Below are 18951 nucleotides of genomic sequence, written 5' to 3'. Positions count from 1 at the left end.
TATATTTACGTATTTATTTATTGTTTTTGCAGGTTTCATCCTCCATACAATGGTTATTGGTTTTCAGTATTCTTTATAAAATATTCTGTTGTTACTTAAAAGTGAGTAAATGATAACAGAATTACGTATTTTGGGTGAACTCATTTAAAGTACAATTTTTTTTCCTTTTTAATGTTAGCTTAGTATCTGTACTTTTTACTCGGTTACACTGAAAAAAATATTTATTGGATTTACTTAAATTTTATAAGGTAAGTGGTTGCAAACAATTTATATGGGCTGGATTTAAACAAACAAAGGTAAACCTTACTCAATTTAATTTGTTTAAATTTAGCCCATATAAATAGTTTGCAACCACTTACTTTAACAAAATTTTAGTAAACCCAATGAATAATATATTTTTTTCAGTGTAGCTTTTTTTTAAATGCTATATTTACACCGCTGTGATTATGTGGGCCTACAAAATTGATGAACAGAGCAGTCGTGATGATCTGGATAATCCCAAATGTCCCGGTCAAGTCTGATCTGCTCTGAACACCGAGATCCTAATGTGCTCTTCATTAATCACGCTATTCTTGCCTCCTCACTTAACAAGATCATCTGGAATGACGCATGGCTGCCTACTCTGGAGAGATGATTGTTTTTCATATTGTTCTTCCTACTGCTTTATGCACTTTACAGAATTCACTTTTGCTGTGGAAAATAACCCAATACTTCTCTCAGCCTGATGTTGTTCTTTCAGCACAAATATGTTTTGCAGAATGCTTGTGCTGCACAAAATAAGGGGTGCGTTTGAATTGAGTTGAATTTTAATTCATGCAATATATTAGTGTTGTTTATTATTTTAACATGTGTGTTAATATTAATAATAGTAATAATAAATAATTAATAATAATATTTTCTCCACATATTACACGAGAGTGAGTAAATGATGACATAATTGATATTTTTGGGTAAACAATTGTGTTTTTTTTAATCACCAAACCTAAAATTCAAATTTGTTTGTTGACTGAGATTGAATTAAATATGTCATTAAAATGAACTGAAATAACGTAAATTCTACCACTGAAATAAATATAAATTAAAGATAAAAAGAAACTTTTTCTATAATAAATTATTTAAATTTGACAAAATTTTCAGAATTTTTTACTTAATCATGTATTAAAAATAAAATAATACATAAAACAACAAAAATAATATGTTACAACAAGCTTATAATATATTTTATTGTAAAATCAGTGTTTTATTTCCATTTTCTTGTGCCTAAAAAAATAAAATAAGTTTAATCTGGTGTAATTTATTTTGTGTGTGTCACAATCACCAGCAATCCTGGGGTTTGTTCTTTGATAGATTTGACAGATCTTGGATCATTTTATCTTGATACTGATCTCTGGCTAATTTGGTTCTTCAAACAAGTTTGATTATCAGATTAAAATGTCTGGATGGGCTGATCTGAGATCTCTGCATGTGTTGTGAAAATGGCAGTGCAATGATTGGCTGACAGCACAGCAGCATAATGACATCATCTGATTAATATTTAATTATTCATATTACTTTTTTATATAAAATTATATACAATTTGTAGTAAACAGTTTGTTAAATATGATACGCAATAACTTTCATTTGTTGTGAGCTGCGGGCTTTACACTTTGTTATGTGTCTAGAATATTTAGCAATCTATTTAGTTTTACATTTTAGATCGCATTTTTTTATAGCCTAGGCCTATTTAAGTTTCTTAATCGGCATAAGCAATTTAAATTAATTTTACATAAAGAAAGCATTTTAATATCGGTAAAAGTGTCTGCAAATTTTGCAAAGCATCAAATCCCCATCATTTTAGCTGTCAAAACACGTGCATGACTGCATCAATTATTTGTCAGCTAGCTCTGTCTTGTCCTGTTTTTGTCATTGTGTGTGTCTCTGTATGAGCGCTATTTGTGAATGCGATTGGACCGTGCGCATTCCCGCTTGATGCGGGTGCGTGAGGTCTGTGCGTGTTTGCAATTGCGCGCTCTCGTCTGAGTGTCCCCGTTCGTCTGTCTGCAGCGTGGTGTTTCATTCCCAGCGTCTCAGTTTAGTTGGTTTTGGTCGGTGCTGGGATGAAACATGCACGCTGCGTGTGTGATTGCATGGTGAGTGTTTTCATTCATTGCGTACTCTTGTCTCACGTTCAGTCTTCTGTTGGTGTTGTGTTTAACACGTGGTGCATGTTTACATGTACATAACATTTATTAGATTCACCTGTTTGTTCACCTGTGTGTTTACTTCTGCTTATATTATCCTCATGTCTGCGGTCCTGTGCCAGTTCGTCATCATATGTCATCGTATGTTGCCTTGTTCCAGTCCTGATCCCCGCCAGCCTTTCCATCCTAGTTTGTTTTCATTATTTATTTGTTTTATTAGTTTTTCCCGCCTCTGGGTTGTTTATTTTGCCTTTTAATTTATTTTATTATAAATAAATACTTATTTACTCGGCACTTGGGTCCTCGCTTCTTTTTCCCCCAACCACGATTGTGACATTACTATTTTTTAAAAATAAACAAAAAACCGGTCAAATATTGTGCATGTCTATTATCATACAGAAATTGTACGCTAAAAGGAACAGAAGCCGACGGCGGTGTTATACCACCCCATAGCGTTTATTTTAAAGATGAAATGCAGCCATACATACCTCTGACTACATAATTCACGCTCTCCAGAAATTTGGACAGGGGTACATATTCACAATGAGCCTATGCTGATTTTTTGACTGCATGATTTCAGAAGACTTCTAAACAGTCAGTCAGACAGTCCAACTTGATAAAAACATGCATGTTTTTTAGGAATATATACCCAGGTATTTGCCTGCTAAGGGCTAAAAATGTCTTTGCATTTGTGACCAATGTCTCATAGCCATTTCCTCATCTCTGTTCAGCCCAAACCAGAAAACGCAGTGACCATAGCCGTGTCTTCCCGAGTTATGTTCCGCACAGAGAAAGAGCAGAAGGTGTTTGAGCAGAAAGGCATCGAGGAGTACCTCAGGTATCAGGTGGAGCACGAGAACGAGCCCTTTGCTCCTGGCCCAGCATTCCCATTTGTCAAGGTAAAAATGCACAATGATAACTAATCATACTTTCTAAAAATATGAAGCATTATTAGATTATTTTAAAAAAACTACACGTTAGTTTGCGATTGCTTCATTTTATTGTAAAACTTCTATTACATGTTTTTTTTGCTCTCAGGCTCTGGAGGCAGTAAACACCCGGTTGAGGGAGCTCTATCCAGAAAGCGAGGAGCTTTTTGACATTGTGCTGGTAACTTACAACCATGCCCATGTTGGCGTCAGACTCATCAACACCATCAATTACCACAGTAAGTGTATTGCTGACCTTTTCATAACCTGCATTTGTACTACCTATTTACATGTACATCAGTATTAAATGATCAAAAAGAATTTTGTGGAACAGCTATTAAAGGAAAAGTATGTTATTTTTGCCACAAGAGGGCATGTATTTACAAACAATATTTTAAATATTTTATTAAAATTGTAATTTAAAACAATGCTTTAATATATCCTACGGGATGGATGAGCTAAAGTATTCAAAACTTAAAATCAAGGTAGTATGATGCAGATTTACACTGAAAGCTGTCGAAGTGAAATGAGGGCGATGAGGCAACTGCTGACGAGCGCCACACAAAAACAGCAGAGCTTTTATTATGCCACAGTCAAGCACATTATTTCTTCTGGTTGTGATCATGAGGAGAAGAAGTAGTTTTGTTATATCATATGATTCTGTAATAATGCTGCTGTGTAGTCTAATAAAACGCGCAACATATTACAGCGTCTTTGAATTTTCCTGATTTCTATAAAACTGAACCAGAAATTGAAGGTGTTACATCATTAGCATGTTGATACAAGAGGAGAACTTCCATGTTACAAGTTAAAATTTAAGTTTAAATTTGGGATAATGTAGACATAAGTCAGCAAAATATATAACATTGTATAGTAGTTATGGATATTTTCATGACTCAAATTAACTGTCACAAAAAACTTTTAACACAAGGAGAAGTGAACCGCGAGAAGATTACAGACCAGGAAACTAGTGCACAGGGGAACTCAGAGCGCTCGCATGATCTTCAGTTCTCTCACTCACTCGCTGGCTCTTCTCTTTGCTCGTGCAAAATTTTTAGGATTTTTGTCAGTCTTGGGGCAGGACTTGGTTTAATTGTTTTCTCTAATGCTCTTGGTTACCCTCCCTTTCCGGAAATTAGCCGGGATTGGACGCAGGTTTAAAGATTACGCCATTAGTAGAGAGAAGAGCCAGCGAGTGAGTGGGAAAACTGATCGCGCACGCGCTGTGAGGCATAACCTCGCTTGCGAGAGCATACATTGTGCGCACAGATGATAATGAAAACATTCCCTGTGCGTGCGCGAGCACTCGTTTCCTCATGTGTAGGTCTGTAATCTTCTTGTGGTTTACTTCTCCTCGCCGCAAACATCACCGGTTTGCTCGATTATTTTGGCCATCATACTGTTAACACAGACTGAAGTTGTTCCAAACCTTTATGCGTTTTTTTCTTCTGGTGAACTAAAACAAGCAGATGTTTTGAAGAAACCTGAAAACTGGGAACCATTGACGTTTATCGTATGGAGAAACAAATATGGACGTCAATAGTTACAGGTAGAGATGCTCCAATTGATCAGCCGGAGATCGGTATTGGCCCATAATCACATTTCATGACTCAATCAGTACTCGCCAATCTCATGAACCTATCGCAAATGTTTGTTTACGAGTTTACAAGCAGAGGAAGAGGCATGTGTGCACCTGTATATTATACATCAGCAGCGCCACAACATGTTAGGAGGTATATAATGCGCAGAGGCATGAGCGATCGCTGTGCTCACGTCGCAACAGCTAAATAAAATATATCCAGATGTGGTGCAACTCGTGCGAGTGATAGTCTCTTTGTTGCAGCCATTGTATATCCAGTGTTTTGAGCTGCTGTGATGCGAACAGAGCGATCGCTCCTATCTAGTGTTCAACCGCTGTCCTACCTCCGTGAGTCTCCCGCAAAGTGGCTCCACGACACCCGCAAATCAGAGAAAATACCCTGCAAATAATGCCGATGATATTGAGTGAGCAAGAGAACGGATTGAGAGAGGCACGGTGATGTTCAAAGCATTACATTGGTTAGATTAACTTCTTATGCATCATATATGTGCTCCATACCTTTTCTTGATTGAGACATGTAGAATGCTTCTTTCATTATTTGCAATGTTTCCAAATTGCGTTGTTAATCATTTCTTACCAATTTTTAAAGCTGTTTCACCTATTATTTTCTGTAACTCTCCTTCTGACCATGACATGTCCACATTAATGGTTATAATACACGTGTTTAGGGGATTTTATGCAGATCTTTAATTTATTCTCTTAGGTAAGGAGGAAACTCCACTTAAGTATCATACTTAAAGGGAAAATGTGCTTTATACATTATAAAGCTTGAAGCATCAGAATCGGTTCTCGGTATCTGGCGATCACCATGACAAGGAATGTACTCGGTATCCGCTGCAAAAATCCTGATCGAGCATCCCTAATTACAGGTTTTTAGCTTTCTTCAAAAAAATCTTTGTTTTCAACAGAAGAGAGAAACGTTTGTAACAAATGAAGAGTGAGTAAATGATGAGAATGTTTTCATTTTTGCGTGAGCTATCCCTTTAAGTAGCTTCAAAACTTTGAGGACACAGAACTGTAAATGCAAATGTTTTCTTAGACGATAGATCTCCAGCTGGCCAATCACATCTTCCCACAGAGATGCATATGACTCCTGTAACCTCTGTATCACAAAGCAGCCACTTCCTGCTCAGCTCCCTGCAGCGCCACAGCTGGACTGGTTTTGATCGTTCCGGTGGCGAACTGCAGAGAAAACAAACACCGCTCCATCTTTTGGCCTCTCTTTGGACAAAACAACAAATATGAGGATATGGACTGACGTTTCAAGAACTATTTGAAGTCAGAACTCCATGTTCTGAACCACAAAATATGTTAGATGTTAGTTGGAAGATAAATGCAAGTCTTAGAGTTCCAAAACCCTTGACGGCAAAGCCAACAACAAAAATCATATGAAAGAAAATGAGAATGGGCCATTATTAATATTATTATTTATTCCTTTCATTTAAAGCATAGTTATTATTCTCCAGCTATTTTTGGGCTCACAAGCAGAGCCAGTCAGATTGCATGAAATACTATTTGATCTAAAATACTAAGTGCATTTTTTGTGGGGAACATTAGTCCCATTAGCTTCCAGATGTATACAAAATATTACATACACATCACTAATAAATTCATATTTTATAATGATACACGTTTTACCTGATTTATTTAGTAGCCAAACAAAAAAGTCATTCATTAAAATTGGCAGCACAGGCTCAGTGGTTAGCACTCACAGCAAGAAGGTCACTGGTTTAAGCCCCGGTTGGGTGCTCCGGTTTCCCCCACAGTCCAAAGACATGCGTGAATTTCATAAGCTAAATTGGCCATAGTGTATGTGTGTGAATGAGAGTGTATGGGTGTTTTTACAGGGATGGATTGGAGCTGGAAGGGCATTCACTATGTAAAACATATTCACTGTGTAAAACATATGCTCGATAAGTTGGCGGGTCATTCTGCTGTGGCAACCCCTGATAAATAAAGTGACTAGGCCGAAGAAAAATGATTGAATGAGTTAAATGAAATCAAAATAGACAATTCTTATTTTTTTTTAAATATAGTTGTGCTTCTTGTTAATGATTTTTCTATGCAGACATTTTTTAAAGGCACATTATGTAGTTTGCCACTAGATGGCGCACATTCACAACAAACAAATATATTGATGAGACTAGTTTGATGAGGTCATGGCTTGGGGAATCATACGAGTTGTCACCTTTAGTACATCCTATGGGACTCCTACAGCAATCACATTTTTGGATGAGCTAAAGCAGTGTTTCTCAACCACGTTCTTGGAGGAACACCAGCTCTGCACATTTTCGTGTCTCCTTAACCAAACACACCTGATTCAGATTTTCAGCAAATTAGCAGGAATTAGCAGAATGGAAGACCTGTAATGGGTGTCGGGCAAGAGAGACATCCGAAACATGTAGTGTTTGTGGTCTTCCAGGACCGTGGTTGAGAAACACTGAGCTACAGTATTTAAAACTTCGGCAGTAAAGAAAATAGGTAATATAATAACAACTATATAGGTAATAACTATATTTTTACCATCACTTATCCCTAGCATCTCCCTTGGTGTTTCTCTAATTGCATTCAGCAGTTTCATTTTTCTGACAGGATAAAATGAATGTGTTTACATATTTACAAAGTAGCCATATAATAAGTGTGATAATGTAGAGTTATTGTGTTATATAAAGCTGAAGTCAGAATTATTAGCCCTCCTGTGAGTTTTTTCTTTTTCAAATACTTCCCAAATGATGTTTAGCAGAGCAAAAAATTGTACACAGTATTTCCGATAATATTTTTTCTTCTGGAAAAAAGGTCTTATTTGATTTATTTAGGCTAGAATAAAAGCAGTTTTTATTTTTAAAAAAAAGGCATTTTAAGGCCAATATTATTATTTTGATCATCTACACAACAGACCATTGTTATGCAATGACTTAATTACCCTAACTTGCCTAAATAACCCACCCTGTAAAAAATCCTAGTTGCCTTGAATTTTTAAGCTGAATCAAATTAACCTGACTAAAAACTGACTAAAAACAGCATGCATAACTTATAAAATTAAGTTAGAACATGATTACTTTAGTTTAAAAGGTTACAATGACCTAAAACATATGCTGTCAGGACTAATTGATCATATAAACCTTAATATTAGTATCTTGAAAAATATCAAGTAAAATATTATCATGTCAAATATAAAAGAAATCAGTTATTAGAAAGGAGGTATTAAAACTATTATGTTCATAAATCTAATAAACAGAACTTGGAGAAAAACATACAGGGTGGCTAATAATTCAGGAGGGCTAATAAAGCTGACTTCAACTGTTTGGTAGCATTAGCATTTAATATTGCAAAATAAACCCCTTCAGGATTATGTGAGACCCAGCTACTCTGCGTCAGAACTGGGGTTCATTTTACGATAATGGTCATCTGACTGTACCTTATCCCTTGCTTTACCCCTGGGCAAACTTGGCCCTGACGTGTCACGTAAATCAAACCTCCTGCTGATGTTTTACTGAGCTGGCACTCGTGCACCAATGTGTCAAAAGCTAAAAAGAGCACATTAGCTTAACATTTCCCATCAGTGTTAGTTTTCCATCTGCTAAACAGTTCATGAGGTGTCTAAATAGTCAAATCTTCTCACAAACAAACATTATCTTAAAGGGATAGTTTAAAAATATTTACCATTTACTTGTACTATTAAGTGGTTATAGATAATTGTTGATTTCTTATATTTTCGTTCAGCACAAAAAAATATATGAAGAATAGTTTAGTTTAGTTTATTTTAAAATTTAGGTAACGCTTTCTTTTACAACCAGCAAAGTACCGTGTAAGTACCTGCTCGGCACAGAAAGGAAATTTGTCTTTAACACTGGTAACACAGATACAACCATTCACCAATTACATAATAGCAACACTCATTAAGACAACAACATAAATTAAAAACTTAAAAAGCAAATTAGCTTCATACATATTACTGCAGATCATTCTTAACAACTGCACCATTCACATTAAACTGTGATCCGATTCAATACTATGACTGCAATCGGGATAAATAACTTTTAATAAGCCTTTCTTTGGGCTTTGGGAATTTTAAACCTGCGTCCTTATGGTAACATTTCCAAAAGCTGAGTGAAGGGGATGTGTATTATCTTTAAAAAAAAATCACAATTTCTGTTTTTTCCATAAAGGAGCCAAACAGAATCTGCAGGGAATGTTGCTTGTAACCAGTTATCTTGTCTGCCTGGTTGATAATTTGCGATAGTTTCTTCTTCTGTTTAAGTCTTGTGTTAATATTATATGTGATAACACTCTCTATTAATGATCTATATGACATGTTTAAAGTTTATTTTCAATAATTGTGTATAAATACTTCAAATTTGAGAGCTGCTCAACTATATTTACATCTATGATGACTGGTTTATAAAATCTAGGATCTGCTGCTCTTGTTTGACTCCATTGACATAGCTCTGTGTTATTTTTGACGGAAGCTCATTTTGATTAGTATTTAAAGGCACAGTTAACCCCAAAATTAACAATTTGTCATCGTTTGTTCACCCTTAATTTGTTCCAAACCCGTAAGACTCTTCAGAACACAAATTAAGAAATTTTTACTCAAATATACGACTTATGTAAAAGACTCTATTTACAATAAAAGTACTTTGAAGGGGTGGTTGTGTTTATAAGATGCAAAACAATTTATGGGTTTCATTGGTAAAAATGCACATTACTTTTTCATATATCTTACTTAGATTATGCACAGCTACTCAGCTGAAATGAAAACGACAATCATATTTCCTATAGTTGGCAACGCAGTGGCGCAGTAAGTAGTGCTGTCGCCTCACAGCAAGGTCACAGGTTCGAGCCTCGGCTGGGTCAGTTGGTGTTTCTGTGTGGAGTTTGCATGTTCTCCCTGCGTTGCGTGGGTTTCCTCTGGGTGCTCCGGTTTCCCCCACAGTCTAAAGACATGCGGTATAGGTCAACTGAGTAGGATAAATTGTCCGTAGTGTAAGAGTGTGAATGAGTGCATGCGGATGTTTCCCAGAGATGGGTTGCGGCTGGAAGGGCATCCGCTGCGTAAAAACATGCTGGATAAGATGGCGGTTCATTCCACTGTGGCGACCCCGGATTAAAATAGGGACTAAGCCGAAAAGAAAATTATTGAATGAATATTTTCTTGTTCCTTCAAAAGCCCGCCCTTAAGAGGCTCTGATTGGTCAGCTAACATAAAATTCTGTGATTTGCGGATTGCCTCCACGCCACCAGGATGCATCACTAGGGTTGTTGCTAGATCAGATACGATTGCGGCTGGAAGTTAGAGAATTATCATTATTCATTAAATTTCCCATTTATTGTATTGTAACGTCTACCCACACCCCAACCCAAAACTCAACCATCACAGCAACAAACAAAAAATTTGTTGTACCGAGGATTATTCATTTTCCCAGAGATGGGTTGCAGCTGGAAGGGCATCCGCTGCGTAAAACGAACTGAATAAGTTGGCGGTTCATAGTCAAGTGACTAAGCCGACAAGAAAATAAATGAATGAATGAGCATTATTTATGCTATCTATTAAACTACCCAATAAATTGTATTTTTTAACACCTAGCCCCACCCCAACCCTAAACCCAACCGTCACAGTACTGTAAAAATATGAATTATTGTTATGCAGTCTCATAAAAAATGCTGATATATTTCTGTGCATATCGCACTTCTGGCCAGACGCATATCAGATCTAGAATTTAACATCTACTAGCATGTAAGCCTGAATTAGACAGAAAATGAAGAGGACACAGCTGAACAGTGATTTCACTAACCCAGATGTATTTTTTGTAGTTGCCAAACTTTGCTTAGCTAACTTTGTAAAAGCCAATGTCTCCCTTTGCATTGAACTTTGAGCGTATTACATTTAGAGATGTTGTTTATGTTCACACAGATACATTACACATCAACTAAAGTTAAAAATATGATATTGTGGTGGACCATTCCTTTAAAAGTCCACAAAGAGGCTAAAAGAATACATTCATAAAAATCAGACCATTAATCCAAACTTTCTGAAAAGACAGTTGCTTCTTATGATGAACAGATTTAATTTAGGCTTTTATTCTCAGGGTTCACTACTAATTGCATTTCTACAATGCCATTCATAACTCATTTTCTTCTAAATATAGTGACACCACTAGACTACTTCCTTTTTTTGACCTAGCAGAGTACTCTAAATAAAAATAGACAAAAATAAACAAGAGATTATTTAAATTTAAATGTACCCACTTTGGATTAAAGTTTCTGCCAAATGTACTACTGTAAATGCAATAATAACTGGCTCTCATGAATAGTTAATATTCTTCTCTTGTCCTCAGATCTATTCATCGAGCGGTTCTGCATGACGGGAGGCAGTAGCCCCATTGGGTACCTGAAAGCGTTTCATACAAACTTGTATTTGTCTGCCGATGCCGAAAAGGTTCAGGAGGCCCTCTCTGAAGGTTAGGACACTGTCAACGTAAACATGTGATAACTACAGCAGGTGTTTTGTACTTAATCTTGTAGCACATTTTATTTCAACAAATCAAAAGAGAAATGTGACATTTTATTGCAACATGTGCTACATGTTTCACTTTTATAACATGCCCAAAGTTACCTTTGATGTTAAAGGTAATAATTATATGACTTTTTTTAGACTTACCAATAAAGGTGTCAATCAAATTTGATTCACAAATAATGTGTAAAAGTTATATTATGTGCCTCAATGATGCTACGCACTTGAATTAAAGGGATAGTTTACCAAAAAATGGAAATTACCTCATCATTTACTCTCCCTCATGAGGGTCTAATCCTTTATGAGTTCCTTTCTTCTGTTGAACACTAAAGAAGATATTTAACATAAATGAGTGCCAGCTACCAGCATTCTTCAAAATATCTTCTTTTGTGTTTAGCAGAAAAAAGAAAGTCAAATTGGTTTTTGAAGTTATCGGTAAGTAAAATGTACATTTTTTTGTGTGAACTTTCCCTTTAACTCAGTGAAAAATTGTTGAACAGTCTGAACAGGTGTTTTTCAGACATTAGGCTTGTGGTATTTTTGGAGAGGTCATTTGAGAGGTGACCTGTCATTGATTTTGAATTATGAAAATGACTCAGTGGTCATAGGAATCACTCTTGCGGTTTTCCATTTCATTAAATGACTGTGCGCCACGCACTGTGTGTTGCTTTGTTTGGTATCACAGATTGACATATTAATTACTGCACAAATTAATTTCAAAATCGAAATAAAGTAATTGAAATGTGGGAAAGCATTGAGCTCCAGAATGACTGAATGCTTAGCAATCCAATGACCTATTTGTTTTGCTGAGGCTTAATGGGCCCTAATCTCTTTAAAGAGCACACTTTAAATGTCGTTCATCACTGTGTTTTTCCTCTAGGCTGGTGAGATTTATTTTTGTTTTTGTGTCTTCTTACAGGAATTGCAGCAGCCACCATGTTTATGCCAGAAAAACAGATCGAGGTGTCCGAGACGCAGCTGAGAGTGGCATTTGATGGCGATGCCGTTCTCTTTTCTGATGAGTCTGAGCGCATTTTTAAAGCCCACGGCCTGGACAAGTTCTTCGAGCATGAGAGGGAAAATGAAAACAGATTGCTGGATCATGTATGTAGTTTTATAGTTACCCATCTGAGCTGTTTGTAACTGAAAGCTAAAGAGCAGAGTCATTTTTATATTTAAAATTGTAATTAGTTTTTACTTTATTAGATTAGATTACTTTATTTAATTACTTTATCAGATCTCAAAAGTGTGGCACACTTAAAGCATTATGGGTCCTATCATACACGCGGCACAATAATGCGCAAGATGTGTTTGGAGTGATTTGTTGCTATTTTTAGACCAGCACAACACTAATTCTCGCGCTTTGCACCATGTTTTTAAATAGCAAATCCATTTGCGCCACTTTGTAGACTCATGGGTGTGCCGGTCTAGAAAGGAGGTGTGTTAAGGCGCATTGTTGGCGCATTGCTATTTTGAGGAACTGAAATAGACTGCGCCATTGACCAACTGAAAGCAGGTCTTAAGTCCTAAATCACAGAGCTCGTTAGTTATGTGCCTACGCAGGTTCAAGCGGTTACACATTGCTTAATACACACAAGATACAGCAATACACAAATATCTCTACATTAAAAAAAAAATAAGGATCAAAATGTAAAAAAAAATACTATTTTATGCATAAATATAAAAACCACTGCCTCCATGCCTACTTCATCTTGTGTTGGCTTTTTTTATTATATTCATGAAAATTTGCATTTGTATGTTGTTATTATTATTAGCAGTATTATTTATTATATGCATATTTATATTTGTTTTAATAAAAACAAGTTTAGATTTGTCCACCTGGTTTTGAAGACATCTGCATAACCATATGGGGCTTAACAGCAGGACGTGTGCTTGGATATAACTCAGTTTTTTGACCACACTGTGTTATTATTGTTCATTCATTCGTTTGCTATTAATTAAAACTGAATTACAAATAGATTTGAAACAAATCTTTGCGCTTAACAAACAAAATTAAAGCTGTAGATGACCTCATTAATGATGGGTGTCTTAAGTGTAGTGCGTACAACGCCATTTCCTTATCCATTAAAGTAAAAGAGTAAAGAGGAAAAGTAAAGTAAAAGTAAAGATGCAAAATGGAGGAGGCTCGTTCTTTATCCTTGCGCTGCAGATGGTCTGTTAACTGTTTTCTTGCTAGTGAAGTGTTCAGTTTTTCCATTTACAAAGTCCAGCATGTAAATAGCAAATGCGCATGGCGATGCAACTGACTCTTAAGGGGAATGTGAGATGAGACTCTGATTGGATTAATGCACATTATACTCAAAACACACCCATAAATCATTAAGAGAATAAGCACAACCCAGTTAGACCATGCGCCAGGGTGCAAACCATATTTTTTCTGCTCTTACAATAGCAAAAGTGAATTCCAACACATCCTTAATGCTTTTGTGCCATGCACTTTCGACTGCGCCGAGATCATTATAATAGACCCCTTTATGTTTATAAACCTTTAAAGACAAACCTGTTGTGAACTTTGAGATTATTTACAGATTCTGCATGCCTTTATTGAACCTAAATATCTAATTCAACTTTAAAATTCAATGTTGAAAAATTAATGAAACTTTAAAAAAAAACGCACTTGTGCTTGATAAATTACAAAAATTCTACAATAACCATGATACTGTACAAAATATCCACCAATCAGATAGCTGCAGCTAAAAAAAAAATTAGCACCAAATTATCTTTAGTTTTGTTCTCTTCCATGAAGTAGTAAATGACATAACCAAATCAATCTACCTATGCTCTATATTGACTCCACAGATACAACCACATTTTTAAAGTAAATATATTTATATTTCTCTGTGATTTTAATTTAATTGTCACATTGGCAGTGCTTAATAGTATTAAAATATAGCAATAGTATCCCATCCCCCATTAAACAATATGGGAAGGCTGCAGACCTGGGGCCAGGCAGATCCTGACCCATGCAGTGTTATGCCTGTACAGTAATATTAAGAGCCTTCAGAACATTATCATAATAATAATCATGATCAAAAATCACTTATTATATGGCCCTACACCACCCCTACCCATAAACCCAACCGTCACTGGAAACTTTGGATTTCTAAATAGACTGTAACGCATGATTTTCCAAATCCAGTATAAACTTCACACTGTATTCAAATTATAATATGGCTGTATATCTGCCACCCCCTACTGGCCGCATTAAGAACAACAGAGATGTACAACTTATATCTTCTTTTTTACAGCTTCTACAGCTACCAATTAGCACCACTATGTACTATGATCGAGTTATTAATGAAGTAAAAGCGATAGTTCACCCTCCCAAAAAAGCAAATTTACCTACAATTTACTCAACCTCAAGTGGTTTCAGACTTTTAGGAGTTTCTTGTTTTGTTCTGAACACAAAAGAAGCTATTTTGAAGAATGATGTAAAGTGGTAACCATTCACATCCATAGTAGCAAAATAAATACAGAAATCATTAATGCTATAGAAGTTAGATGCTTTCATAATTACAAAAATATCTTTGTGTTGAACATAAATAGCGGAACTCAAAAAAAGATGACAGAATTTACATTTTTAGGTGAACCATATCAACTTGTGCCATCTAGAGTTTCATGACAGAACTTTCTATTTATTAAGCTACACTTCATATATGCTAAATAATGTCTCTGTCCACTTCACAGGGGCCACTGAAGGGTTTTCTGGAAGTGCTCGGGAAGCTTCAGAAGAAATTCTACGCTAAAGGCCACCGTTTGGACTGTCCCATTCGCACCTACCTCGTGACGGCCCGCAGCGCAGCCAGCTCAGGCATCCGCGCCTTAAAGACTCTCCGTGCCTGGGGACTCGAAACAGACGAGGCTCTTTTCCTGGCCGGGGCTCCAAAAGGCCCCATGCTGGAGAAAATCCGGCCCCACATATACTTTGATGACCAGATGTTCCATGTGGAGGGAGCCGTGGAAATGGGTGCCATCGCTGCCCACGTGCCCTATGGGATTGCACAGAAATACCCGCATAAAAAAAGCAGCAATACAGCAAAATAGCAAATAGAGACATTCAAATTGCAGACTTTTTATTTTTATTTTATAAACTCGGTTTGGATCAGGATCGCAGTGTATTCTCTTGGCCTTTTTTTCCATGTGACCTAAACAAGGCTACATACAACATGTAACTTAAAGACTACAGTAATTTATAGTAGCATTTTTGAACCATACTATAGTAACGTGATTTAAACTGTATATAATATTGTATTTACAACACTTTGTGAAAGAAAGCTACAGCATGATGTAGTATTAACTATAGTGAACTGCTAACTGTAGTAAATACTGTAGTCTACATTTGTTTTTACAACAGTATACTGTGGTGTATTGTATTATAATGTACCTTATAGTTGTACAAAATTTCATTATTAAGTGATTTCTTAATATTATTATATGTTGTGTTATTATAGCAACTATATATTTACCACAACAGATTGTTTTAAATACTGTACTACAGTGTGGTTCAAAAACTCTATAAAGTTTATTTTAAAATACAATCCTACTATATATTAGGTGGCCTACTACTTGGATCAAAAACATAAATACAATGTACTTACTGTGTTCATAATGCATTTCAGAACACTTGAGGTGGGATTTGGGTAGGGTTAGAGACAGGTTTGCGTGTATGGGTAGGTTTAATGGTGGGTTAGAGTGTAAGGAATGGGAGAGGGGTCTGGATGCAGACCTGGTGCAGTGCAATCTGAGCTGCATCCAATGCTTTTAATGGGCTCACCTAACCCTACCCCTCACAGTGACTTCACTCGCTCCATTTGAGTGCATTGTGTCTGACAATGTATCACTGAGTGATGCAATCTCAGCTTGCATCATAAAGGCTGCATCCAGATACTATTGAGGAATGGTCAACAGTGTAATTAAAGATGTAATTAAGAAATAAAAATTGCAGAAATTAATTGCAGATGTAATGTCAGTGGATATTAGTTAACGCCACCTAATATAAAGTGAGACCTTAATTACTATAGGATTTTTTCATTTGGGTTAACCCAATGTGACTCTTGAAATATGCATTATGAATGACCAACGTGCCTCTGGTGAAGCACTGCGACTAATGGTCATTTTCATATAGGCATACACTTTTCTATGATATTTCATGGAAATACAACCCCAAATCAGAAAAAGTTGGAGCATTATGGAAAAAACACAAATAAAAAAGAAAGTAGTGATTTCTAAATTAACTTTGACTTGTATTTTATTGCAGACAATTTGAACACCAAATATTTCATGTTTTGTTTAGTCAACTTCATTTAATTTGTAAAGAAACATCCTTTCCTTTCATTCAGACCTGCAACACATTCCAAAAAAGTTGGGACTGGAGTACTTTGTAGCTAGTAATCAGGTAAATTGGTTTAATATGCTGTGATTTGAAACAGGTGATTGTAATTTTGATTTGGTACAAAAGCAGCATCCAGGAAAGGTCTAGTCCTTTAGCAGCAAAGGTGGGCAGAGGAAATCTCCAGATTTCCAACAAATACATGATAAAATTATTCAAATGTTTAAAAAAAACAATCTTCCTCAAAGAAAGATAGGAATACATTTGGATATTTCACCTTTAACAGTGCGTAAAGAACAAGGGGGCAAGCCTAAACTGAACAACCGTGATCTCCAATCCTTCAGGCAGCACTGCATCAAGAATCATCATTCATTAATAAGCAATATCGCCAAATGGGCTCAGGTCTACTTTGGTAAACCTTTGCCAAATAACACAATACGTAGTTACATCCATATTTGCCTGTGAAAATCATACTGTACCAAAAGGAAGCCATATGTTAAGTGTCTAGAAGCATCGTCCACTTCTCTGGGCTTGGAGGCATCTGAGATGGACCATCAAACAATGGAAACATGTGCTGAGGTCAAATTAATCAGTATTTTAGGGTTTTGTTTTTTTTTTGGAAGAAATGGACGCCGAGTGCACCGGACCAAAAAAGAAAATCAGCATCCAGACTGTTACCAGCAACAAGTTCAAAAACCAGGGTCTGTCATGGTATAGGGTTATGTCAATGCCCTTGGCAAAAGTATATGGCACCATTAATGCTGAAAAGTACATAGAGATTTTCGAGCACAATATGCTGCCTTCTTTTTCCAGGGGCGACCAAGCATATTTCTACAAGACAATGCAAAACCACATTCTGCACACATTACAAAGTCCTGGCTGTAGAAGAAGGAGATACAGGTACCTGACTGGCCTGCCTGCAGTCCCGAGCTGTCTCCAATAGAGAATTAGTGGTGCGTTTTGAAGTGCAAATTCCAACAATGAAGGCCTATGGTACTGTTGCCAACCTTAAGACTTGTTTGCAGGAAGAGTGGGACAAAATAACCCCTGAAACAATTCATTACTTGGTGTCTTTAGTCCCGAAACATCTTTTAGGTGTTGTGAAAAGGAATGGCAAGATTACAAAGTGGTAAATGCTTTACTGTCCCAACTGTTTTTAAAATGTGTTGCAAGAACTAAAATTTGGAATACAAGTAAATTTAGAAATCTCATCTTTCTCTTTGTGTTTTCCATTCTGTCTCAACTTTTTCTGATTTGGGGTTTTACATCATCTTACTGTTAAAACTGAATGCAAGCTGCTATTCTTATGTAAAGCGAATGTGTCAAGTGACAGGACAAATAGTAGTGTTTACACAGTGTGTGTTTGGACCTGCACTGTTATTCAGCAATGGACTGTGTTTTGTTTATTGACGGTGTGCGAGCAAAACAACAAAATAATTTTACGCAATGTATGTGGTTGTGTATGATGGATAAAGCCTGTAATGTAATGTGCGATACTTAAAGGAAGCCATAATATTTTTACGTTTCAGAAGATGAAATGTATTGAGAATCTATAGATATATTTAGAAACTTGAAGTATATTTTCATTTTTAAAGTGTTACTTGTAAGTTTATGTTTTTCTCATCTGCATTCAATATAGAATGTCTTTCAAAAGTATGGGGTCAGTATTTTTGTGGGGGAAAGGAATTAATTGATCAAAGACAATTAAAAAGGAAAAAAAGATCACTATTTCAAATAAATGCTGTGATTTTTGCATTTCTTTAATCCTAGTAAAAGTGTATCACAAATATTAAGCAACATGACTTATGATTTCACTGTTAATCAATTTAAAATTAGTCAAAAGTGAGTGAACCCCTTGCGTTAAATGTGACAAGTTGACTAAAAAAGTGAGTAAACATGTTGGAACTTGGAACTATTAAGTTGACTTATTTTTTTAAATTATGCACATTGCTCGATTTTAAGTCAATGGGTTTACTTATTTTTTTAGGTAGTCAACTAATCTCTTTTACAGTGAACACTGATATTATAAAAATGCTAATCAATTCAGCCAATTAAAATGATTTCTGACACTGAAAATTCAGTTTTGACAGTTAATAAATTACATTTTACTATATATTCAAAAAGAAAACATTGTAATGTTATATTCTGGTATTGACAGAAAAAAGTTGTTGAAAATAATGTAGCAATTTTAAGTGATTTATTTTTTGTTCTACATGAAGCAGAAGACAAAAAAAGTTACCAAGGTCTGATCTATTTTATAAATTAAACTGCATATTTATGTACTTATTTTAATTTCACCACAGACAAATGAATATAGAGTTTCATATAAACTTTACATTTTGGAAAAATACAGCATTTCAAAGGAAATGAATGTAAGT

At 35.8% G+C, this 18951-nt stretch overlaps 1 protein-coding gene across 4 annotated transcripts in view; it reads left to right on the top strand.

Annotated features, from left to right (window-relative positions):
* Positions 1 to 18312, top strand: part of nt5c1aa (5'-nucleotidase, cytosolic IAa) — a 31915-nt gene extending 13603 nt beyond the window's left edge. For 2 of the 4 annotated variants that reach the window (XR_015516032.1, XR_015516031.1), the window contains 6 exons: positions 2912 to 3079; positions 3219 to 3348; positions 11048 to 11170; positions 12143 to 12327; positions 14932 to 15798; positions 16246 to 18312. Coding sequence is in view for 2 of the 4 variants with exons in the window: in XM_087294647.1 (XP_087150773.1) it covers positions 2912 to 3079; positions 3219 to 3348; positions 11048 to 11170; positions 12143 to 12327; positions 14932 to 15288 (963 nt within the window). In the remaining 2 variants the exon portion in view is untranslated. 4 annotated transcript variants of the gene reach the window in all.
* The last annotated feature ends 639 nt before the right edge of the window (positions 18313 to 18951 follow it).

Source organism: Danio rerio, chromosome 19, assembly GCF_052040795.2.
Source record: "Danio rerio strain M-AB ecotype USA chromosome 19, GRCz13ab, whole genome shotgun sequence".
In the NCBI taxonomy this organism is placed as follows: domain Eukaryota; kingdom Metazoa; phylum Chordata; class Actinopteri; order Cypriniformes; family Danionidae; genus Danio; species Danio rerio.
Note: the sequence above shows the minus strand (reverse complement) of the source record. Positions and strands in the feature narration are given on the sequence as shown.